The following is a 25900-nucleotide window of genomic DNA, read 5'->3' on the forward strand; positions in this document are numbered from 1 at the left end:
TTTCAGTAAGTTAATTACACAAGCGCAGCATGGCAAGGAATTGATGTTGGTGATTATTGTTTTCTTCTTTTTCTTTTCCTTAAGCAGGTCAGGTTGGCCTGGGTCTCAAGTCTAATGATAAACTAGGTAATTTCCTGGTGTAAGTAGACTTGTTTGATTTTCGAAGACTAAATGCATTACTGAGCTTGGCCCTAGGTCATCCAAAAATTAAGAAAATAATACACTGAAATGTTTGGTGCCATAGAGAATGTGAGAGGCATACATTTAGGATTGCTTATAGGTGAGAAAAAAAAGTCTTTGTCGGTTACCTTTATATCATGAAGCATATTTTACTAAATTAAAGCAGACCTTGCTTTCAGGCATGGCCTGCTTAGTGGAAAGGGTTTGGAGTTGTATATTTAGTCAGACAGATTGGCTCCTTGTTGATGGCTAAACAGGTGCCCTTACAGTGACTTGGTTTCTATTTGGACCTTGGTACGTTTTTTGGTCATGGTTCAGGACTATCCAAGGTAGTAATTTCAGTCCTGCCATGTGGCACAAAATGAATAGGGTAGCAAGAGCTTTTCATACCCAGTATTGTGGTGGTACCAGATGTTCAGATGCTTTCTCTCTCAGTTCAGTTCAGTCCAGAAGGATTGTATGGAAATGAGCTCTTTATCCACGTTATTCTTGAAGATTTTGAGGTTCAGCTGCTAGTGTTCAGTTCATGTTTTTGCATTGATTTCAGCAAAAGCTAATCCATTTTACTTGAGCTCAGATGACTTCTCTACATTGTCTGTGAAGGGCTGCCTGCTGAATTTGCTATGATACCAGACAGAGATGTATGTTTCATTTTTTCAGACATCCTTTCAGTTTAGCATATAAACCACCATTTTTCTGTAAAAGGCAAAACCAGAGTCAGCTCTGGGATTCAGTAAGATTTTTGTTGCCACATTCTGAGGCTGACTCTGTGTGTATACTTTTGAATGGTTTCCAGTGATTGAATCTGGCTAGACCAGGTGCTTATTGTCACCAAAGACAGTTTACAGAACTGTAGGATGACTTTAAGATATTACCTCACAATATTGAGCCTCTCTGTGATGAAATACAATATACACTGCAAGTACTAAGAGTTCTTTGTTTTAAACAGAAGCAATTTTACCATTTTTTACTTGAATGTGGTTCTGTTGTCAAATTTAGATTCAGATGAAGACAAGATTATTAACTGGAGAAACTCATTCGGATGCCATTGCAAGTGGAACTAATTTCAATACATAAAATGTTGATAGCTTTTAGATATTTACATTTTATATACTACCAAGAATTCTGTTTGGTTTATTTAAATCCTGTCACATTGCCAAAATTAATTACTGGTATTTTTGCCTTGCAATTGAAGTGATTACAAGTGCGTAACTTAACTTCAGGCAGTTTTTAGCCAAAACATAATTTAATATCCATCTGTTTTTCCCAACGCCTCCCTCAAGCACCAGAAAATATCTAGCTTTCCAGACTCATCTTGAGAAGCCAGTAGCCATGATGTCAGCAGATCCCAGTCCCTAGGATTTTCTGGAGATGTAGATCACTACCATTTTTACGAAGGAATTGTTGAAAACCTTTTGCCCAGGCATGTGTCCATTTTAAGTGCAATTTCTGTCTAAATGGACCTTCCCTTTCTTCTCCTTTGTGTTTTGAGGCTTGAAGCCAAATGGTGCTGTTGCAAACTTCAGCTATATGGCAATCTAAAGAAGCAGAGCCCAAACTCGATTACGGAGAGGACGTAGGAATACAGGCTTTTTGGATACTGCTTAGAGAAGAGAGATGACTTATCTTATTAATATCTAAAATGTATGAATTAAAATATTTTGCATTCATAATTCCAGCTGATTTTAGTAGAATTGTTTTGTTAATGTTGTGTGTTAAGCCCTTAAAAGGAAAACCCTTTGCTATTCATGTTTTAAACTTACAGACTTTACCATTCTAACTTTCTCTAAAATACCCATCAGAATGTCTGATCCTCTGACAGGTAAACATGTTATTTATTAAAAATAGTGGCAAAATATCTTTCAAAAGAAAATAGTATGTGATGTACAAGCGTGTTGCAAAGACTAGTTATTTAAAGTATAATGATTTGGGAAATTAAAAGCTTTTTGTAAGTACAAAGTATTAGAATATGATTTTTCTTCTTACTATAAAACTTCACTAGATGTCAGTGTAGAAAGTATTTTCCCTTAAATGCAATAGGAACTGTAGAATAAGAAGTGTTAATTTCTTCAACACATGCAGATTTTAAGATGACAGTTATTAGAATTTGGTGGTAATTTATTTGTAGAAGTGCATTTTCAGACCACTGAAAACAATTTTGATGAGTTCACACTGGATCCTAAAAATTGTTTCTGTTCAAAAAGACATTAAAAAGTCAAGATTTGTTTCATTACTCAATAAATTTCTATAAAAAACCAAATGTGTATTGTAAATGAAAATTATGTTTTAAAACATAATTCAAACCATTTTTAGGGTTAAAAATGGCAGACTTTTTGGTTTTGTTTTATATTCCTGTGTATTTTCAGTGAGAAAAAAATGTTAATGTATATTTTCTTGCTTTTGGTTTCTGGGAACTGGAGTTTTTTCTATGGGGGTAGCAAGCATATTTTCACATAGTTCAAGATAGGGCTTAGGCACTAACTTACACAGAGAAGAAAAAGAATGCTTATTATTCATAGATGTTTTACTCTGATTAGGGAAAGCATTCCTAATCTGTTAGTGTGCTTGTGCATTACTTTAACTGTGTTATGTTTTTATATTATATTTGAGGGATCAGACTATCTCTGTTCCTACATGAGAAGGTTGATTCTTTGGAGTTCTTTGGGAGCTGGGTTTTTTTGAACATTTTGGGTGTTATTTTATTGAAGCTTCAGTGCTTTTATTGAAGGTTTATTCTCCTATGGGATAGACTTTTCTCTTTAAATTAATTCCTTTGTGTTTCTGAACTGACACACCAAGTGAAAAATAGTGGTTTGGCTATTGCACGGTGCCTTTGGTTTCACTTTGGTTGAACTGTTCCTGCTGCCAGGAACAGTTTACAGGTGAGCCTAATTGAACAGCCAGTGAGCACCTGGACACAGGTATTCCTGCTGATGTACAGAAGTAACGAGGACACCCTCTCCAGTCCCCTTCTGTCTGCTAGAACAGCACTGGAAAGATTCAGAGGAGATGAGCACAGACTGCTTCCATGCTGCCTTCAGCTGCCAATTCACCGTTTCTCTCTTGAAGTTGCTTACTTTGAACAGAAACTTAAGTGACCTTCATGTTTTTCAGAGCTACCACAAAGAGATTGATTCTGTGCAAAGTTAGGATATGACTAAGGAAGGCATAAGGGAAAAAAAAACCCTATAAACTATATTTACACTAGTTTTCCAGCCTGAACTTGCATAGTAGGTATGTAATCATTAAAAAGGAATCTTCAAAAAATATGACCAAAAAAATTGACTCTGCTGGAGTTGTATCCAAAGTTGCATTTTGGATTGTTTCTAGCTGTTAAGTATATTCTATTTAGAGGCAAAAGGATGGGTTTTTTTTTCCTAAATACTGGCATCACAAATTTACACCTTTTTTTTTATACCAAAAGGAACATTTTTTTGTACTGAATTTTGCTGTGAAATTAAATTTATGCTAGCATACTCAGAGCCAAGATTTACAGCACTCATTTGGTATAAATCATATAAATAAATGTGCAACTGAAAATCAAACTGGATGTGAAAGCATACCAAAATTAATTAAATGATGAGTACTTCCTGCTCAGAATTGAAAATTCTAGAGTCCTTGTTAGTTTTATTGACCTTATATGGGAGAAATCTAGATATGCTTAAATGTTTGTTGAAGTATGGGATAGTTTGGCCATCATATTAGGTTTTTATTGCATTTGCCATTACATTATCACATAAAAAGTCTGGTTCAGAGTTTGGGATTGTAGGTCTTTTTTTCATCAGTCTGGAAGCAAGTACAAGGTTTGGATTTTTGAGAGATCACTGGTGCACTATGTACTGTAAGTCTGGGAACTGCTGCTGTAGCAACAATTTATATTGTTCCTTTGGAAATGTCTGCATCAATTTCTGACAGAGGCTGGATGAAATGTTTTTTGGTTTGGTTTTTTTTTGTTTTGTTTTGTTTAGCTGTCTGTATTCTATGCAGATCATAGGAAAAAGTCAAAGGACACAAAGCTAGAGTTTACATCTAGTCTCAGCTGTCTCCCCACTGTTTGTAAGTATTCCCATCCAGTCAATATTCTTGGATTGTATCCTATGCAGTACAGAATCACAGACTCATGGAGTTGTTTGGGTTGGAAGGGACCTTAAAGATCACCTAGTTTCAGCCCCCTGCTATGGGCAGGGGCACCTTCCTCCAGACCAGATTGCTCAAAGCTCCATCCAGTCTGGCTTCAAGCCGTTACAAGGATGGGGCATCCACAGCTTCTCTGGGCAACCTGTTCCAGTGCCTCACCAACCTCACAGGGAAAAAGGTAGCCTTATGTAAGTGTTTTTTGTGTATGAAATATTTAAGTAATGTAGCTAAAGGATTGTTGTGAATGAAGTTGCACAAAAATGGTATGTTTTGCCTTGCCCTTCTCTGTTGCCTAAGACTGTATGCCAAAGAGCTTGGCATAGGTACAACCCTTGTTGTACCTTACAACCTCTACAAGCTTTGTTCCTTTAATTTCTTAAGTAGAACAGCACTCAGCTTGGCTGTAGTTTACACTGCATTTCCCGAGTCCTGGGATTTATCCTCTCCCATCTACTGCTTCTCACTCTGCTCATAAACCACAACTTAGAATATTTATGACACAGATTTCTGTAGCAATTCATGGGAGTCTTCTCAAGAAAGATTGAAGTTGACTGATCCACTCAAGATTGCTGATTTTCCATTTAGAGGAGTTAGGCATATGATAAATGTTTTCAAAGAAGATATGCTGTGGGAGAGCTAGAATTGGTGATTATGGTTTACTCTTAAATTTAAGAAATGGGTGGGGAGAACAAATTGAAAAATTTCATATAAGCAGTAATTTTGTGGCCTCTCTGTACTGAGGATACTGCAGGAAAATTGTGTCCCATCTATTCATGCTGGGAAGGGTAGATGGAAAAATGAAAATCTCAATCCTAATTCATGTTCATTAAATTCAGGCCACTGTCTTCTCCCATTTCCAAAGCTGAAATCTTTTTCAGCGGGATATTATTTTGTGGAGGACAGGGTTGGAACAGAAACTCATGTTTTAGTAAAAACAACTAGTTTTAGGGTAGAAATATCTTCTCCTGTTTGTCTGGAAATGCTTGCTAAAGGGAAAGCTCTGTAAAACTTTGGCATACAAATATTTGGTCAGTACATGCCAGGACACAAGTATACAGTGTACTGACTGACTGATGTGAGAGGAGTCTGTTAAAAGCACAATCCTCTTCTCACGATGTGGTTGTCTCCTGACAGTTTCCTTGTGTAGTAACTGAACCCATCATTTTAGAAGATGTAATATATTCAAGTCTTGGTTTGCTCTAAAGCCCATGGCCACAGATAGTACATGGACAAATAAACAGTAATGTTTATAGCATAGAAAGACTGCTTGTGAAGATGGGCTGTTTGAGTTATGGATCCAGGCATGTGTGTTCTGTGGACAGTTGGGATGTTACCCTGAAAATGAGAATGTGAGTCAACTTGGTGGTCCTCTCTGAATGCTCAACAGGAGTGACACTGCTATTCTACTTTGTATTTCTCTATTTAACAGAACCTTATAATAATTTGGGTTGGAATAAACTTTCAAAAGCCTTTTAGTCCAACAGTCTTGCAAGGAGCAGGGAGATTTTCAAGTAGGTCAGATTGCTCGGAGCCCCATCCAGACTGACCTTGAATGCTCCCAAGGATGGGGCATTCACCACCTCTCTGGGCAACCTGGGCCAGTGTCTCACCATGCTCATTATAAAAAGCTTATTTCTTTTACCTGGTCTAATTCTATGCTCTTTTATTTTAAAACTGTCAGCCCTTGTCCTGTTGCTACACACTTTACTAAAAAGTTTGTCTGTCTTTCTTGTTAGCCCCCCTTACTGGAAGGCCACAGTCAGGTTTCCCCAGAATGAGCAAACCAAGTGTTCTTAGCCTGTCCCCATATGGAGAGGTGTTCCATGCCTCTAAACTTCAAAATGGGTAGTGATAGTATTCTTTGGGTTCCCTTGTGGAAGATTATCCTTTCCTTATCCTGGAGCTAAAGTTAGTGACATTCACAAATTTCTCGGTTCCTCTCTACCAGTATTATTTGTTTCTGAGCCAAATTGAATTGTGGTCAATGAGTATTGATACAAAATTGTTAGTGGGGAATTTTTTTAGTAGCAGCGCTTTTAGGTTTATAACTGTACCAAAAATATTTGTGTCACAATCAAAAAATCCTCTTTAATGAGATGAGTGTATGTTTTTCACAGGGCACTACAGGAGTCCCTGGTTTGGCAGGGGCTGCAAGCACCAGTTATTCCTGCTTTGCTGTGTAATGATGCCTCTTGTCTGCATCCCAAGGTGCACCGTTTTTAACACCTGGAAATGCTGTCCAGGGTGTAATTGAAAAACTGAAATGTCAGCCTTAAAATGAGAAGCATCAGACTCATTTCAAAAGTTTCTATTACAGCCTCAAGTAGCTGCCTACTAAGATTTCTAAGAATGTTTCTGTGCTTAACCTCTATTACTTTTAGCTGTTAAGAATCTTTTTAAAGTCTGTTTCTTGGGGAACCTTTTGAAGTTAAGGAAGGGTAAATCTGAAGGAATGGTGGGAGTGTGAAATGGGACAAAATTCTAATTTGAAACCTGGATTCTTAAACCTTTTCTGAGATTTTTCTATATTGCACTTGCCCTTGCCCTTTCAGTTGATGTAATATGAGATAAGCCTGTATAATGCAAAATATGGAGAATGTTTTATTCATTTTTGCTGCAAGCGGTAAAAAGGAAAAAAAAAACACCCCAGAAAAAGAAAATAAGTAAAGCCTTTAAAAATTGTATTTATAGTATTGATTTCAAAGCCTTGCAGACAGCATTTCATGAAGGTTGTCTAAATACTTGCATCAAGTATTTCAGTAGTCTTTCAGTAAGAATTTAATGTGAAGTTATGCTGTAATTATACATGCACACGTCTTTGAATTCTACATTTAGAGATAAACTCTGAATTTAAATGGATCTTAGAGGAGCAGCTGAGATTTTGCCGAACAGGAAGAGTCCTCTAGTGTAAAGGAGTATCTTTTCTGTTCCTTCCTGCCTCCTAAATAGCGGTGGAGAGGACACTGTCAGGCTGTTACGGCATTTGGGCTTTGTCTGCTGCCATCGTCATATTTACTAATACAGATTTGTATCCATAATTTAGCGGAAGATCTATTTGCCAGTGCATAGCTGAATACTTCTAGCTCATTTGGCAGTATGTGTTGGCATAGCAGTCATCATGGAAGCAAAATGTATGTTTGTATTTGGATCTTGTGGCAGATGTGAATACAACGGAGCTACTGCTTTGGCATTAGTACTTTCCTGGCTCTGCCCCTATTTGAAGTGTTCCCTGGTTATGATCTGTGACTGTGGCTCATATTCATGTTTATCTGCCTTTTCAGAATGAAAATAGCATCATTCTATTTTCCTCTTTTTTGTTGTTGATGTTGTTGTGATGTTTCAAAGATAGCACAGCATCGTACAAACACAGTGGAAACAAAACTTTTTAATACACTTTTTCTCAGCTTCTATATGGGTTCCTAAAACAATTTGTAACCCACCTATCTCATTTGGTAGCTGAAAAGTCAGGGTTTGCAGTCAAGGCATTAGAAAGTGCAGGTGACTGAATTACTGTGCACACTAAGTATGTTTAAATTATTCTGTGTGAGTAAGTGTGTATGTAGGGGACAAAAAAGATAAAGAAAAGAGGAAATACATACTTGCTCCTCTTTTTCCTCTTTTTTACTTATTTTTTTGGTGGAACTTGGGGCAAAAGAATGAGTTTTGTGGAGTGAGCTTAAGGTGTATATGAAGTTTGCCCTCAAAACAGGGTTTAACTTGTCTTTTTGGGTAACTTAATTTTCCCAAATAAAATTTCTGCTTCTGAAGAAGCAGCACTCTGTTCATTTTGCATTTACAGGGCATTTTATAAAAAGAAATTTCAACTAGGGTCCCTCATTTCTTCCTTTTTGTTAATACTAAAGTTACAGCATCAAATTGGAATGCTGTGTCTCAGTTTTAGCTGTCTTTGTGAAGGCAGAGCAGAATGAAGACAGGAGAAAGTCTGAAGACGGAAAGGGCTGGAAGGAAGGAGAAGCAGCAGTAGCTTAACTGATGGTTTGCCTTGGCCTTACACAAATGTGGCCATGCAAACACCACACATAAAAAAAATAAAATAAAACTTGATAATGGTATATTGAACTGTCTTTGTAAGTTAAATTCTGGCTGTATTTAATTAAGTAAAAATGATGTTTCAACCATGAGACTTTGCCTTATTATTAAATGAAAGAAAAATGTAGGATAAAATAAAACTGTTGCTGCCTTATTTAGTGGAGCTTTTATTTCCCCTTGTCCATATGTGTATTGTTAGAACACAAAGCATAACAAATAGTGTTTACATTTAGTTCTGAATACAGTGAGGTCCACGATCACTCTTCTCTCTGTGAAAGCAAGCTTCAAAGCCTGTCTGGCTGCCCAAAGACTTTGCATTTCTGCACTTGTGATGGATGGGTTCGTTGTTCTAATAAAGCATGGCTGTTGTTGGAGGTCGTGGTCACAGGAGAAACGCAATCCATCTTTAATGAGGGGCGGTTCTACAGAGGCCTTGGATGCCAAGACAGAGATGGAGCATTTCATTTTTTATTTGATGTAGAGGGCCAGTGCAGAGACACTATCTTGTTTTACAATCCTTTTTTTTAATTACTAAGAAGGTGGGAGCTGTATCCGGTACAAACATTAACCATTTTAGATATTTTGGCTTAGGTCCCAAGTGTAATGAATCTGGAAGTTGCAAATGTGTGTATTTCTATGGCCAGATCGCCGATGAGGTAGGGAAATCAAACCCCTGGCCATGCACAGATGGTGTTAGACTTGCCTGTATGAGCATCCATCCTTAGGAACTGAGGTCTCACAGGCTGCATGCTAACTAGCAGACAGTGCCTGTAATCAAGGGGAACATTATGGCCTAGGGAAATTCTTCAGAGCAATTCCCATCAATTCACATAGTACTTGTGTATTTTAAGTACCTCTGATAAGTAGGAGCTTGTGTTAGAAGAGAATCTGAAGGTGGATCTTCTCACTGGCCAGGCAAATTCTGTTATGTGTATGCCCTCCTTTTAGTTTTCTAACTACTTGTAGATGTTGGGTGTTGGTTGTGATGAGGGTTACTGGGCCCTTTGCGTTCCGATCAAGAAGCAGCAAATTAAGAGTAACAACTTTTCTTCACTGGATTAGTTGTAGTTGGACGAGTGTATGAGGGATGTAGAATTACACACATTACCAGTCTCCTTACGCATTTATTTTGGTTTTTAAGCTCTAAAAATGAGATTCTTCTCTCATGGTGAATTTATTTGGTATTTTAATCATATTGCCTAAAGACTATGTCTGAGTACTGTGTATGTGGCTATTTGAGAAGAAGGTAAAAGGCTTTCTTTAAGCATGAAGAATGCTAATTATCTTTTTCCCCTTAGCTTCTGCTCTTAGACCTGTGGGAGACAGACATTATTTAGCAAAGGGTAGGGATGAACATCACTTCTTCCAGGCTCAGTAGAAGTTAAAATGTGAAATGTGTCTGCTGTGGTTCATTGACATGTCTGTTCTTAGATTTGTTCTTTCAATAAGCATCTCTGAAAGGTGGCAGGAAACACCAGCACTGTCAGTACAGAATCAAAACTGGGAAAGAGCTGTGTGTTCACCAGAAATTGGAAATTCAACTCATGCTTAGACCTTGAAAACCAGGAAATATTGTATACCTATTCCCTGAACTCATCAGTCAGGAGTATAATATATTTGACCATCCTAATTTTATCTTTCTTGTGCTCGTTTCATTTATTCAAGCATTGTTTTGTTTAACAGTTTTAAACTGAACAGGTACGGGTTTAAGTATCTAAGGGAAGGCAAGTGTAGGGCTATAGTTAAAAATGTGCTTTCCTTTGGAATTTAGTAATTTGGCAGTTGACCTGTTTCTTTTCAGCCTGATTCTTGTGCTGTGTTCATCATCCTCGTATTGGAACAAATGGCACATAAATTCTTTTAGAGGACAGGGGGGTTTGCATGTACCAATATTCAGTTTATTTGAGGTTAAGATTTCTTAAAAAATATATTCTTAAAAGCAAACATTTTTGCTGTATTTTTATTTGTCTTTCAGGTTGATCCAGCTTTGAAAGAAAAATTAAAACAGAACCCTGTGAACCCTGTGACACTGGAATCTGAATATGAGGTAAAATAAATTTGTTGCCTGGGGCCCATAACCTTGGCTACCCTTGATTGCCCTGGCCGCTGGTGGGTCGTATCTGTCCCTAACTAAAATTAGATCAACCATCTGCCTTTGACTCACTGATGTCCAATAAAAACAAGGTTTTATGTAAAGGAAGGCTTTTTAACACGTAGTGCTTCTTTCTGAACACAGCTTTACTTTGATTTCCAAGCATCAAGTACAGTGGTACAAATAAATTCACTGTTTCTGTGGTTAACCTAGTTTATAAATGTAGAGCTGATGTTGGCCTTAGAGGGAGTGTGTGTGAATGTAAGTCAGCACTTCTACTGCATGAGTTTGGATGATCTTTAGACCAAATTACAGAACAATGTGCATGATGTGCTTTATCTTATTTCTTGCTTCTAAATTTACATGTATCTTTGAAACCACTATCATTCCTTTTACATGATTTCAGAAGATTTTATAGAAAAATAGTTCATTCTTCCCTCAACATTGCATTTTCTTCAAATATTACTGAGTTCTAAAATGTCTGTTTTGACTAGTTCAGTATCCAGAGTCTGATAAATTTTCAGGCCTAGAAAAAGCCATGTTAGAAGCACTGGAAAACGCCTCCCTGTGACCAGAAACAAAGGATAAAGCTATTTAAGATAATTCTTAATGTTTTAAAATTAAATGAATCAAATGTCCAAATAACACTTCATGTATCTCTGTGGCCTTTATGCTGAACACAGATTTTTGTTTTCCTCCCATACCTTGTTTCTGTCACAAGCCTTTGAAGATCTCGATTGCACCCGTTGCTCTCATACTTAGGTGTTCAAATAGCAGTACCTGATCTTGATAATAAAATTTTACTGTATTGTTACTCTTATGTCATTTGTCTGAAATAAAAATAAAACTTACTTTTTGTACTTTCACAGGTCTAATTTCACAAAATATTTACTAGTTTTTACCATTATTGCAAATAGTTTTGGGCTCTCCCCCACTATAAAGAATTTTGATTTCTGGTGCAGGGAATAACAAGATGGAAAGTTCCAATGGAGACTCAAAACTTACAAATCCATTAAGTTCTGATTGCTTCTGGGATTATTGTTCCTCAGTTTCCATTCAATATATTGTAAGGCTGCTCTGATTTATTTATGTTGAAGAAAAAATAAAAAGAACCACAAGCAGTAAAAAGAACCACATCTCAAACTCAATATCTAACCTCAAAATCAACAGATCTGTATTCAGATATACCATACTCTTTCTTCAGAAGATGAGTAAATAGGTTAAGGATAATATTTAAATAGCCATAATTCCATTATCTTTATGGATAAATCAATGCTAATAAAATACATCTGGCATAACAATAGATTACAAGCCTTCTTAGGTAATGAGACTCTTTTCTGATGGACAGAAATGACAGAAGCAATCTTATTTTTCTTTAATCTAAACTGTAAAGAGTTCCCAGACTGAAATTCTTCCAGAGTAGCGCTTGGGTGTTATAGAAGGCAGATCAGTTCAACAAAACAAATGGATTTGCATAATGAAAATAGATTTGGATTATTGTTTTGAAATCTAATATCAATATATACTTTATTATGGGCACCAGCTTGAAAGCACACTTTAATTTCTTGCTTCAGTGAAACTTGTGAAACTACCAAAAGTCATGCACATAGTTTGTAGGCTCCACACTAAGTGTGTGACAATATTAAGTCACTGTTACCTCTGTATTCTGTGGGATAAAATCTAACAAACCACCCAGTTACAGCTGACATTTAGGAAAGTAGCTTTCTGTGGACCCCATCTTTTTCAGACTAAAGGGGTTTGGGTGGACGTTTTTTTCCTTTCTTTATTTTTCACTTGTCCAAAATGCAGCTCTTGGGAACACCTTCTAATTCAATATATAGGTCACATGGAAGGATTACACTGGTGGCTGTTACTAAATATGGTGTGATAAGAGATCAAGGGCAGTAAAAAAAAGTTGTTTTGATATGTAAAGCCTTCTTTTACAATATTATTAGCATTATATCTGCAGCTGTTACTGGGGATACCATGCCAGTTCTTTTGAAGTGTGGTTGCCTGATAAATGCAAATGTCCTTTGGCCCTCCCCAAGACTTTTTAAAATATCTTACTGTCCTTACAGAAGTGTACATATTGAATTCATACTGAATTCTTCTAGAATGTCGTATATTCTTCTATAAGCATACATATATGCCCTTATGGGCATATTGCAAGAAGTAAAGACATTTCCAATATTTCAAACATGTTGAAGGCTGCATTTTGTCTCTGATGTGATGGTTGTGGTGATGTAAAAAGATGTAATCACAGACCTAATTTATTGTGAGGAAATTAACATGAAGACATTTCCTTACCTTCTCATTTACTAAATTATATCTTCTCAAACTATAAAAGGTTTATTTCAGACAGGAATGTTTCTGGTCAGGATACTATTTTGAGGAAGGAAGAATTTACATGTGTAATTCACGCTGCATTTCTTGTATCTCAGATCTGTTAATAATGGCATTTATCTTGTCTCTTGGGACATGCAAGAGGAGCAAGCTCCCTTTGCATACACTCTCCATTGTTTATGCATTCCTCTCACACACTTTTGTGTCCTCATTTGACCAATTAGTCCCTGCTGCTCCCCTTTGCCTAATAAATCACAGCTCTATCCACTAGTGATGCTGGTACTAATGTGAGTGTAGTTCTGCTGCTGAGATGGGCCTTGTAGAACACACTGTAAAAGACGCTGAGTGTTTGACCTCTGACAAAAGCCTGAGTATTTTATTTGAAATGACAAAAATTTGTTTGAAAAAGGGAGATAAAAAACCTGATTAATATGATGAGTGAAAACCATTCTCATGGTTGTTTAACAGTCATAGTACATTCCTCTTCATGTGTTTAATGCAGTCTCAAAATAGCATTTCTTATTCTAGCACTTGGTTTCTGTACTTCTGTGAAATTAATGGTCTAATAAACACTAAAAAAATCTGGCCTCAGTTACATCAGAACTCAAAATATAGAATTGTTGCTGAGGGTTCTTCTAGCAAATAAAAGCTTCCTTAAGAATTTACTAACATTTTGCCGTGGAAAACATCATTTAAGTTTGAATCAAATATGTGATATTCAGTGGGAATCAATAGCAATTGAAAGTAGAGGAAAAAATATTCCAATAAATAAAATTGTGAAGGATTGCTATGGAAACAGTAAATGAGTTAGTCATAAAGCAGGGAAGACTGATAAAAGATGCTAAGGGCATCAGAGCTGTCTGATAAGTAATCTGACAAGCATAGGGGTAAGAGGATAGTGTTGCAGCAAACCAAGAATAAAATAATGAGGATGTAAAATAATGAGTAACTGTGTTGGCAAAGTAGCAACACTCAAAAACATAGCCATTTTTTAAAAGAAAAAAGTTCTTTGTATTAGAATCAGATGTGCTTCCAAATCCCTTAATAATCAAACAAGATGTTAAATACCTACTAGACTCTGATGGTCTATAGCTATGTACTAAGAATGGGCTTGGAAGACTTCAGTGGCTGCTGAAAATTTCAGTCTGGGAATGATGATTCTCTGGGAATCATCACTAGGCAGGAAGGTGATACTGTTAAAAGAGTTCTGGGAAATTTGGGACATACAGACACTATTGGGTACTTTTTTCAGTGGTGTGAAAGAAATTGTGAAATCACTACTAATGTGCAAGTGATACAAAAATATTGCAATAGTAAAACTATGGCAAGGCAGGGAGAGAGAGCTGTTCATATTACTTCCTAACATAGGCCCATTAAAAATGCTAAGTACATTTTAGAGTAGCTGAAGTTATTTATTTAAAAAACTGAAAATGCAGGCCAGAGTGGACTGCATTCTGAAAAGCAGCAACTCTGAAAAAGATTTAGGAGTCAGTGTATAAATAATTCAGCTTGGTCTTCTAGTGTGATCTTGTGGCACAAAAGCTAATTCAATGTATGAATATGAACAGGAATGGTAGATGTAGGAGCCAGTGATTTTACTTCTGAGTGTGGCACTGATTAGGCTGGGACTGAAATTCTGGTTCTCTTTTTGGTATCTGGGTTTTGAACAGAGCTTTAAGAACAGATTGCAGAACAGGCTGACTGTACTAACTTAGGGCTCTAAAAATTCCTTAAAAGAAAGTTAAAGATTTAAATAATATTAAAGGTACTGAGAAGAATGGTGTTCTCATATAAATACTTCCATAGGAAGAAGGTGATAGGAATTGAACATTTTTTACTGCAGAAAATAAATTAAAAGTAAGATCTGTTCTTAATAGCTGGGAAGATCATTTGAACACAAGAGCAAGAAAAATGAGTCTTCTGTGTTTCAGAGTATCAAAACTATAAAACTTTACAAAATTTTCCTTCAACTTGCAAGGATGCATAATGGATGTAATGGTCAGACTAGAGAATTCTGCTTTCTTGACTTAAAGAGTATGAATGCTGGGAAGGTTTCATGCCTAATAATTTGATAAATCACAAAAAGTCAACAAAAGCTCTGGACAGAAGTTTTTTAATTGTTTGTCTTGAGAATTACAGCAAAAGACTTGTAATTGCAGTATTAAAATGTATATTGAGGACATTTCAAAAATTATAAGTAGCTATATGGAGAGGTGTTTTGAGAATATAACCTATATATTTACTGTCTTAAAAGAAGAATTTGATTAAACTCTTCTGAAAAAGACTGAGGCCACTTATTACTCATTTGACATAACTTCAGGGATAGTGGTGCCAGCAGAATGGATGAAACTTTTTTTCAGGGAGTGACAGTGTAGGAACACAGTAATTGCATCCAAGTGTGTGGACAACAGGAGTGCCCTAGAAAGAAATTCCTGGATACCTGGATGCCAGTCATTGACATCTTCATTTGTCTTGTTGCTGTCATTATCAGTACCAGAGGATTACTGATTTTGTTGCTGTTCAGGAATTAACAGATTAGTGTACTGAATTGATTTGCTCCAATGTCTGTGAAGATATTGGTGGCTAAATGCCCTGAGCTGTTTGAGAGCTGATGGAGATGTTGGGAAAATATCCCTCCTTAGTGACTGTCGTGACAATAAATAGGTTTAGATAAGTGAAGAGGTTGAGATACTTTTCTTCTTCTCTTAATCACTCTGTTTCTTCCATGCACTCTTCTTTCTTGGTGCATTGTCCAGCCTAGGCATTAGATTCCAGCTGCTCTCCAGGGTGTGTCTGGGACAAGCTGAATTTCTTGCATTTCAGTTTATTCACGTGTGACATGTTCTTTTATGTTTTTATTTCATGGTGAGTCTTCAACACAGTGTTTTGTAGAGAAGGACGAAGTTCTGTTATTTTATCATCAATAGAAACTGCCTTGGGAAAGGATTTTAATTCAAATACTTTGTGTTAGGCATTTTATTCTGAGTGGATGTACAGTCTATAGCCAAGCTATAGTTTTTGACCTTTTCTTCTTGACATCTCAATAGGTTCTTGTACCACAGTTCAATGTGTTCAAACTATAAACTATGTTCATAGTTTTTCATAGAGAAACACCAGAAGATGGAATTTGGTGATGGGTATGGCACAGAAAGAATTCTGGTGGAAAAGTCTCTTGCAGGAAGAAAGCCTCCAGAGCAAAGATCATAGGATGTCACTTCTTAGTGGTGTTATTTCTGGAATGCATCTCTCTTTAATAGTCCTATAAGTTCTTTCATGGTCATCTCTTAGCATAGGATTTTTCCTTAACTGAGAGCTGTTTCTTTCATACATGTTTCATTTGTACCTTTCTTATCCAGTGAGAAGACACTGATGTCTAATAGATGGAAAACAAGGTAAGTGGTTATCAGTCAGACAGCAAACGTGGTTGGGACTGTTACAAATTATCCCTTCTCATCCCCCTTTCTCCTCTCTCCAAAATAGAATCCTTAGTATCAACTTGCATTCTATGTATGTTTTCTTGGCTTTTAATGCCACATGAATTGACCACCTCTTACTATGGTAGGGCCAACACTGTGTGTTGTCTCAGTCACAAAAAAGCCCAAAAGTTTGAGTAGGGCAAGTTGTATGCACACATCATGGCTGAATTCTTTCATTTATTGTGTAAAGGAATGCTGCTAGCTTCTGCCAGGCAGCCAGTGTGGGGAACTTGTGCAGCTGGCTAGGTGAAAATGTTAAGCACTTCTGCCTTGTTAATGGGCCTCCAGTGGGGATCTTTGGTATGAAATATCTCTGAAGTAACTTTAGTGTAGTGTGTGGGAATTCAGCTGCACAGCTGAGGTTGTGTATTTCTCTCATTGTCTCCTTTGGAAGACGATACAGCAGAACAGATAATTTTGAAGGAAGTTCTTGTCTCAGCAACCAGGCAAAGTGGCTTTTTTGCAAGAATATCCTCCTGTTTGTTTTTCTTAGATTTTTTTCCTCTGTTTTTGGCCAATTTCAAAAATAGTGTACTTCCAGATGACGTCCACGTGGACAATCAAGTCTAACTGTGAAATGCTTAAAAAAATTATTATACAATTCTTGCATGTTCTTCTCAAATTATTGTTAACCATCATAATTTAATGTTCAGAGTATACTATAAAAATGTACTTTGCTTTAGCAAGTTTCTGTCAGAGAATGGGTTACTACTTGTTCTAACAGACTTACTGATCAAGCAGAAACATTATATGCAAGATTCTGGTGGAAGCTGAGAATGGAGTTTGTACACTTCTTAGCTAAATAATCAAATTTCTAAAAATTGAATGAAGAAGTTCCCAAGTTTAACCCCTGACTTCATTGTGTGTCTGGTAAAACTTGGTATTTGCCCAGGTATAGCTGGGAGGCATCACAGAGAAGTTCACAGGCTGAGGGGAATGGTGTTGGTAAGTCAATATATAATAATCCATCTTGGTCGCAGCATCTTCCCCTCAAGTCACTGGAGAGCCAGTGTCCCTCTGTGCCATCTTACAGCTCTAACATAAAGAGTCTTTAAGCACAATGCACTTTGAAACCAAAACACCTTCCAGCTCTAGAAAGACCCCAGATCTTACCTTCTAAAACTTCATGCTTGTAAAAATTTAAAAAGATGCCTTGATCTTTCTAAGACAGAAGTCTGATTTGATTTGAAGACCTGTTGGTTCTAATAGAATGGCAGGTAGAGTTATTCAGATATTATTTGTGAACTGTACATTGAGCAGTTTTGCTGAGAAGTAGCTTTACTGTTACTGGCAGTACAGGATGGGAATAATGCTCCTATTACTGTCCTCATCAATTAGAAAGCGGATGTTAGCTGCAGAGAAGAAACAGGATTTTTTTACCCTATGAGAAATTGCCCAACAGCACAAATCAAACAGTAGCCATTGATGTTACTGAAAAACTATTTATGACTGAAAGATTTGAAATTGCCCTGTGAATGTTTAGCCCAAATCATCGTTTCTCAACAGGAAAAAGGGAAAAAGCCTTCTGTTTCAGTATATAAATTGATAGGCAAATTCTGGAAGAGAGGTGAGTGGGAAATCAGCAGGGAAGTGTAGATGAGAAGCAGAAGTCCTAAACTACACTAACTGTGTGAATGTTACCTGAACCAACTGAGATCAGGACCAGGGTAGGGGGGAACATGTGAGAGGCAGGAGATTGAGCCCACCAATTCAGAAGGGTCAACTACTTGATAAGGTTGACTGCTGATTTGAAGGAGTGTGGTTACTTTAAAGTAGTTTCTTAATGGCCTGGATTTAAGTTTAATTTGACACTGTTGTTGTAAATCTTCTCTAGTTGTTTCTTTTCTTATGCCCACACACTTCTGTTAGTTGTTTCATGGTGGTAACTGATCATTTCTTCTTGTGGTAATCTCTTAGCCTATTGCTGTGGTGTTCATTGCAGCTTTTCCCTCTCACATAAGAAACCTTGTTTTTCATATCTCTTCAGAAGGAAAAACACCATGTGTGACTCATGGGTCTCATATTTTTTTATCCTGGTACACCTCATCCTTTTTTTATTAGAGTATCTTTTTATCTGTATTAGAAGGACAGACCGTGCCAGATTTTGTATACAGAAGGTAAAAAAATTGTCCACACTTCCAAGTATTCATAGTCTTAGGAAGTTGTTTGAAATAAACCATTTCATTGGTGTCAGGAGGGCTTTCTGGACTCCAGATAGGGATATGCTGTAGAAATCTGTATGGTCTTGTTAGCAGCAAAAGAAATGTCATTTTTTATTCTTACTGGTCTTCTGCGCTCTTAAAGATCACACATCCCCTTCAGTCAAGTTCACCTTTATTTAGTTGAAAAAGATGCTGCAAACATCCCAAAATCTGTCCCTGGCTGCTTCTATTTTAGAGACTTTTGCTGTGGTAACTAGGACATCCCTTTACAAAGTTTAGTATGGTATAAACTTAGCAAGAACAAGGAGTCAGATTTGGGAAATTCCCTGGTGCTGTTGACTTGGCTAGGTCTCCCAAGTAGTGAATTTAGGGATAAATCTGAGTAAGCAGCACCTCTCTTTCTGGGGCAGAATAACCATAGCTTGATAAAACTTTTCTATATGAGAGAAATAAAACTATCCTAAATGTACTTAATTCCTTAATTAAAAGCGGAATTTGCTGAATTTGGGATATTTGATCTTGAAGTTGTACTACTGCAATCATGCTATTATTGATGTTGGAACTTTCTGAGTTTTGTTTCTGCTTAGGTGACGAAGATACACTGAAAGTAAATGACCCATGCATTTCTTTGGACTTTGTCATAAAGCTTGTGCATCTTTTGGACTGAGAAGTCCATCTTGGATGATCTGCAGCTGTAATGCATAAATAGCACTGGATTATCCTCTGAGATTTATTGTGGTTTTTAAGAGATTCTGAATTTTAAGAAGGAAAACTGCTTGTAAATTAGGATGAAATCATGGCAAGGCCTAATTCCAGATGGAAGTAAGTCTCATGTTATTTTCTCTTATGTTAAAAATTCAAGGTTGTGTAATCATGTAGTTTTAATTGAGTGCTATAATTGTTTAGTTTACTGAACACTTTGTATCACTATAACACCTTCACATAAAGCTATGAGAGTTCTCTGTGAACATTAATTAAACTCTGTGACACCTCTGAGGGGGAGGCAAGTCCTGTTTGCATGCTTTACATAGGGAAAAGGTCGCACAGACAAACTGGTGGTGGAGTTCCTCAGTACACATCTTCTGTGACATAGTCACTCAAAGATGTTTCTCTTCTCTCTTCACCCAATGTTTCTTTCAGCCAGTTCAAGTGTTTCCATAGTCCTATGCTTCTATAAGATATGTTCATAAGCAGTATGGAATTATTTTCCTAAACTATTTTGTTGTTTCTGGTTGGAGCACAGCCCCACATCATTGAATTGGCATAATTAAAGGGAAAATAATGCATGGGGAAAGAGTCTTTTAAACGAGTTCACCATAGGTTAATTAATTGTGCCATAGATGAATGCTATTGGATCCCAGTGAATTAAGCAAGAAAGCCTCTATTGGTTTTTGCTAGTCTTCAGTTAAGCCAGAAAGAGAAGCAGCTCTCTGGACACTTACATGCCAGTCCCCCCTCACCCCCCGCAATTCTTCCCTTAATGAACAAAACCCAATCTTATTCTGGCCATATTTTGCTGCTTACTAACTTGCTTGTTTTCTAATATCATAAAAAATAAATATTCTCTAATTGGGAAAAAAACCCTTCTTTTTAAACTGAGAATTCAATCACTAATCATGGGCTATTAAATCCCAGATTATTAAATCACTAATTGCAGATATTAAATTATGTCACTTCCTAGGCAAAGTAACACCCAGTTTATATTAAGAAAATGAGATGTCAAAAAGATGGCTCTGTGAAAGAGTTATATAAAAAACCCCACTAAAGCCTTATCAGTGCAATGATGAAGTTAAGATTTTCAGTTACACCCAAGACAGCAGATTCAGTGTTAGCTGTAATTCTGTACCTCTTCATCTATATATCATTACAGAGCTCCTCAATATACCTTTTGTTTCTTCAAGCTTTTTTGACACCTTTAAAAAACATACTGTTCAATTGGTTTAATTCTTTCTGCCTCTTACATCCATGAGGATATTTTTCCCTGGCTCATCTGCAAATGGGTTTGCTTACTATAATGATGGGAAATAATTGGCTCTCTGTATCAGAGCTATTTCTTTCTGTGGTGTTCATCACAGAATTTATTTCATCAAGCTGTAAAGTAAACAGGAATCTCTTATCCCTCCTTTCACATGTGAGAAACTGAGACTAAAGCCAAGCATTTTTACTAGTGGCCACCTTGAATTTACTCAGCCTGAACACTAATAGCTCTAAATGAATTTCTGCAGACTTCAGTTTGTGTATTGTGGCATGAAGACTATCCTGCAAAAGTAGAATTCAAACTTTTTTTTAAATTTTATCTTCTTTTAAGGCTGTCAGAGGCTTATAACTTGTACTTAAGCCAGGCATTTGAACCAGCAATTAAGAAGTGAAGGTCTTTTTATGTCCTTTTCGGTACCTTTGCACCAGTCAAGCCATTTCATAAGTCTTAAAAGTCAAGTGTGGCAAACAGTTGAGCATATTTTTCTTTTTCACCGTGCCTGTCTGAATAACTGCATTTTTTCCCTTGAATTTACAGCTTCTGTCAGTCCTGTACTCTTAAGAGGCAGTTTAGCTGATTTAGGGAGTGAATCAGTAGATTTAATGGACTATACTGATCTTACTTTAAACAGCTAATTTTCAATATCCTTTGGGCTATTTGAGACAAGCAGGAAAAGTGCTGCTGATCTGATCTGATTACATTTCATTGTAGTCTCCAATGATTGAGTGTTTAGTACATTTGAATTGGGAGAAGAAGTATTTCAGGTTTTAGCCTTCCAGTTCATATGAATTTCAGTTTAGTAAAAGCTGGAAGTAGCTTAACATGTAAAGTGATGTCTTCATAAAGTTAGGTAGGCAGAGTCCAAGTGACTCAAATAAAAAAAGAAATAAGAAATTAAGAAGACCTAGCCAGATAAAATGAAAGATATTGACTTCAGCTTCATGTGAGACCAGAACTAGCTGCTTGCCTGAATTCTCACTGTACAGCTCAGGCAATCTGAAGGAGCTGTGTAACTTTGCAGCTTGTGCTGCACCTAATTAACAGGACTGTCAATCTGGTCTTATTCTCATCACTAAAATGAATTTAAAGTGTAGCATGTCTTTAGCTTACATCTAATGTAGCTATTTATTCTGGGATGATTGTGTTGTAAGAATTTTCATGTCAAGGACCAAGAAAAAAGGGTAGGGTTTTACTCAGTTGTATGTGAGGTACTGTCTTGGTTTAACCCCAGCAGCCAAGGCCCACACAACTGCTCATGCGCTCCCCATGATGGGATGGGGAGAGATTCAGAAGGGTAAAAGTGAGGAAACTCACACATTGAGATAAAGACAGTTTAATAGCTAAAGCATAACGTGCTGGTGTAAGCAAAGCAAAACAAGGAATTCATTTACCAATTCCCATGAGCAGCAGGTGTTCAGCCATTCCCAGGAAAGCAGGGCTCCATCATGTCTAAAGGTTGCTTTGAAAGACAGACTCCATCTTTCTGAATGTCCGTCCCCCTGTTCCTCCTTCTTCCCCCAGCTTTACATGCTGAGCACGGTGCCATGTGGTGTTGGATATCCCTGTGGTCAGTTGGGGTCACCTGCCCCAGCTGTGTCCCCTCCTGTACACCCTCAGCTCACTGGCAGGTGGGGTGGAGTGAGAAGCAGAGCCTTGGCACTGGGTGAGCTGCTCAGCCATAATGAAAACATCCCTGTGTTACCAACATCGTTTTCAACACAAATCCAAAACATATCCCTATACTTGCTACTATAAAAAAATTTAACTCTACCCCATCCAGAGACAGCACAGAGATATATGAAAATAGCTATTCAATAGGAAAGCATTGCTGACCAGATTCTCTCATCTTCTTTCCGCAGTGATACTCCTTCTTAGGCTTATCCACATGCAACAGTTATGCTCTGTTATTCCAAAATTGGATAGCATCAGTTCAGAAAGTTGGAATGTCAAATCATCATCTGCCTTCTGATGACTGATAACTATCCCATAAACTAAATTTTTGCAGATACTGCCCCATGGTAGTAAGGAAGGTGCTTTCTTCTTGAATTGCAGTAAGATACTACAAAGTCTTTATACATGACACAAAATGTTAATGATCTCTAAAAATACAATGATAATAAAAAATATTGTCTTCCTATGTATGCATTAGAACCTCTGTTTCTTAATTGATTAATAGATTTTATTTGTCATCTCAGGCAGTGTCATTGATTGCACTGCACATTGTAACCCTTGGTTGTTTTATTCTGTCAGTATATCCCAGTGTCTTTTCTAGGTACCTTTATGATTTCTATTGGAAACTGCCAAGATACTTTCTGGTACTGATTTGTTTGGATGCTATAGTTTTGAAATGCTTCCTGGTTTTGACAAACCTGCTCTCTATAAAGCCTCTGTGAAGTTTCAGGGACAAATTAATATGAACTTTTTGGTAAAGATCTTCAGTACGCATGTCTCTTTTTGATAGACTTCTTTATGTAGCCTATCTTTAGATACCACAGATTTTGTTGTACTTATTTAAAAAGTTGATTAACGTTCAGGCTTTCAGAGACAAACAACTTTGGAATAACTGAGATCCTCACAGGTGTGTGATACCTTTGTGTTGAATTAAATCAGCATGCATCCCTTCAGTTAAAGCACAAGGTTATTTTAAGTGTAGTTTCCTTGAAGCTTCCATTAGAATCAGATGTTAAATTCCAAATTTGCAATCAGAGGAGATAGTCACTGATGGATGATGGGTACCTTTCCTCCTGCTCTCTCCTTTCATGTCAGTTCAGATCCCTTCTGGGGAAATGAAGTACCAGCTAAGCATAAGATGTATAAAGCAGTAAAGACACTTCTTCAGAAAGACCTATGCCAACTCTTCAAAAAGTTCAGTTGCTCTTACCTTGTGAAAGTCTGCTATGTTTGTGCCTGTGTTCTCATATATCTTCTGTAGAGTGTTGCCTAATTTCTTTTGATATCTGACTAACCTCATTGCAATTTCCTCAATTGTAGAAGTGTCAGGAAACTTTCACATAACATGAACTAAGCAGTAGGTCTATTCTGTTATAGCTGTTGAATTTTTCTGCAACTATTATTCAAGTCCCTGGGTGTTTGCCATTTATTTGAATGATTGATAGTAGACAAATTAGGCCACAGGGTAAGGGCAGGGTGAAGCATTTTTTGGTGTATTTTTACAGCATTTGCTGAGATGAGGCCTTGATCACAGGTCAGGTTTGAGTCCCACTGCAGTTAAGTATCATTCATTACTGGAATGCAGTGTTGCCCTGTTTAGCAGCGCCCAGGACAGCGCTGATTCTGGCAGTGGTGCAGACCCTCTCCTCAGTCTCCCCACCATGTCCGATGTGCTGTTCCACAGTTGGCATGTGAGACTTGAGGTCTGTGTCCTGGGAAGGGACAGATAAGCCTCTGCCAATGGGACTGTGGAGATGCAATACACGTTTGCGTTCTTTGACTGCAGCACATGGTAGGTGAGGTCAGAAGGGCACCTGTTCTTCATTTATTTTTGCCTCTAAGTCACTGGTAGTTCTATGGGGGGATGATAGGAGTAGGCAAAAAAAAAAAAAAAGTAATTAAATCTAGTTTTTCAATACCTGACAGTTCAGTCAGGTAGTATATCTCATGTTTGACTCAGTAAGAGGCCTGTCTGTGGTGGCTGGGTGCCATGCGAATCTAGTCAGCAGAAAGCATTGCATACCTCTCTGAAGTTAAAAACACATGGATTGAAGGGGTTTGCACCATTGCTGTCTCCCTTTGTACTAGATAATGAATCTTTTCCAGCATGCTTTGTATTTTTGCTGACAGGATACTTCAGCTCATTAATTACTAATCCTTCTGTTTGAGCTATACCAATACTTGTCACTCCTACTGCTTCAGTGTTTGGCAGACTTGCAGTTGAAGAACAGATCTGGAAAACAATGTGAGAGGAGAAAAAGTGAATACAAGGTATCTTCAGTCTTGCTCAGATGCTGCAGTGCTTCCTGTCCTTAAATCTTACTTACCTGCTGACAAGCAGATGCCGTAATGCCTATCTCAGTCATTTATGTAGCTATATGGATGACTACTAGGTTTTTCTTTCTTGTTGAACTTCTCATGCAGAGTAGATGAAAGTTCATCAACCCAATGGTGATATTGAGTTTCTTGTGAAAAAAAAATCAATTTGGAATCATATGTACTTTAAATCATGGAACCATCAAGGTGACCCTGTTATTTTTGCTGTTTGTCTGCAGAAGCTGGAAAAATCTAACTTGGATAACTGGGAGAACATCAGAGGACCCAGTCTGTGGGAAGATTCCAGGACGGTTCAGAAACAACGGCGGGAGGCTCTCCGTCTCAAGACAGAGTGACTGAGAAAGCTGCCTTTGGTGCCTCTGGGAAAAAAAAGCCTCAGGCTGGACTGTCTTAATTTTTAATCCAGTGTCAGGAACAGACATGGGAGCATTTGCACTGAACAATTCAGTTGGTGTATATATAAGTAACTGTGAGATCAGTCCAAAAAGGATTGTATTATATGAAGCTCTTTGTTTGCATCCATTTGTGCAGAGTACCATAGGCTCTGTATATGTGAATTTTCAATTAAAAAAAGCTGATTATTCTACTGAGACTATCCCATTGTTTTTCAGTCTCTAACATTCAAAACTGCTTCAGCAAGGAATAACATTTCAAGAGTCACTTGTCAGTACCAGAAGTTGTCATCCTAATGAGACAACAGTGCTGTCATCTAGATGCGTGTGACCAGATAAGTGCTGCTTCAGGGAGCCCCTGTATGACTTCAGGCTCTTTAGCTTGGAAGGGACTCTACAGGCATATGAGCTGTTCAGAACAATGAGTCCAATTTTGGCTAAATAATACTCTTGTGTTTCATTTCCAAGGACTGCATAAAGGCATGTACTGAGTGTCAGCTATAATTGGTCAAATAACATTTGTTTAGCTGTGGTTAAATTTCTGTGATTAGTTTATCAATACCTTCATGCAGGCTGGACCCCTGCTCTGGAACCTCTCAGTTTAAATTGGAAGAACTCTTCCTTGGAAAGAGCTGTGCTGCTTCTCTGTGAATAAATATTGTAGCAGAATCTTCCTGAACCACTATATAGTGGCAAAGCTCATATTACATGCCTATTTGTGCACGTGCATAGAAATTTTTTATGTTCCAATCAATTCTTCTGAAATGCTTGTCTTTTTATATTTGTCTTTGTGTGCTAAATCTTTAATGTTAGAGGATGTTGTGTTAACATTCAGGACCCTTCTGCCGAGAGAGCTCAATGAAGAAGCACCTACTCAAGTTTTCAAATGAAATGAAGCTTTTGATGAGGTGTTGCAACAGACTTGTGAAGCTCCTCATCAGAGGAATGGAGCAGTAGAACACATTAACAGGAGAGTCTAATTTCAAAACTCTCAGTGACACCTATTTGTAAATCCTTCTGGAGCTGCTGTTGGAAAAGGTGTGGCCTTACTCCCCCCTGCAGGATGTGTCAACTGTAATCTG

General features: G+C 37.4%; 1 protein-coding gene across 1 annotated transcript in view; it reads left to right on the plus strand.

Annotated features, from left to right (window-relative positions):
* The window catches only part of LOC132329042 (cytochrome c oxidase assembly protein COX16 homolog, mitochondrial), a 44904-nt gene extending 19886 nt beyond the window's left edge, over window positions 1-25018 (plus strand). The window contains exons 3-4 of the mRNA XM_059849657.1: window positions 10343-10414; window positions 24645-25018. Coding sequence (XP_059705640.1) covers window positions 10343-10414; window positions 24645-24761 — 189 coding nt within the window. The 3' untranslated portion in view covers window positions 24762-25018. The remainder of the gene's footprint in view (window positions 1-10342; window positions 10415-24644) is intronic.
* Window positions 25019-25900: the final 882 nt, after the last annotated feature.

Source organism: Haemorhous mexicanus, chromosome 6 (assembly GCF_027477595.1).
Source record: "Haemorhous mexicanus isolate bHaeMex1 chromosome 6, bHaeMex1.pri, whole genome shotgun sequence".
NCBI classification, from domain to species: Eukaryota; Metazoa; Chordata; class Aves; order Passeriformes; family Fringillidae; genus Haemorhous; species Haemorhous mexicanus.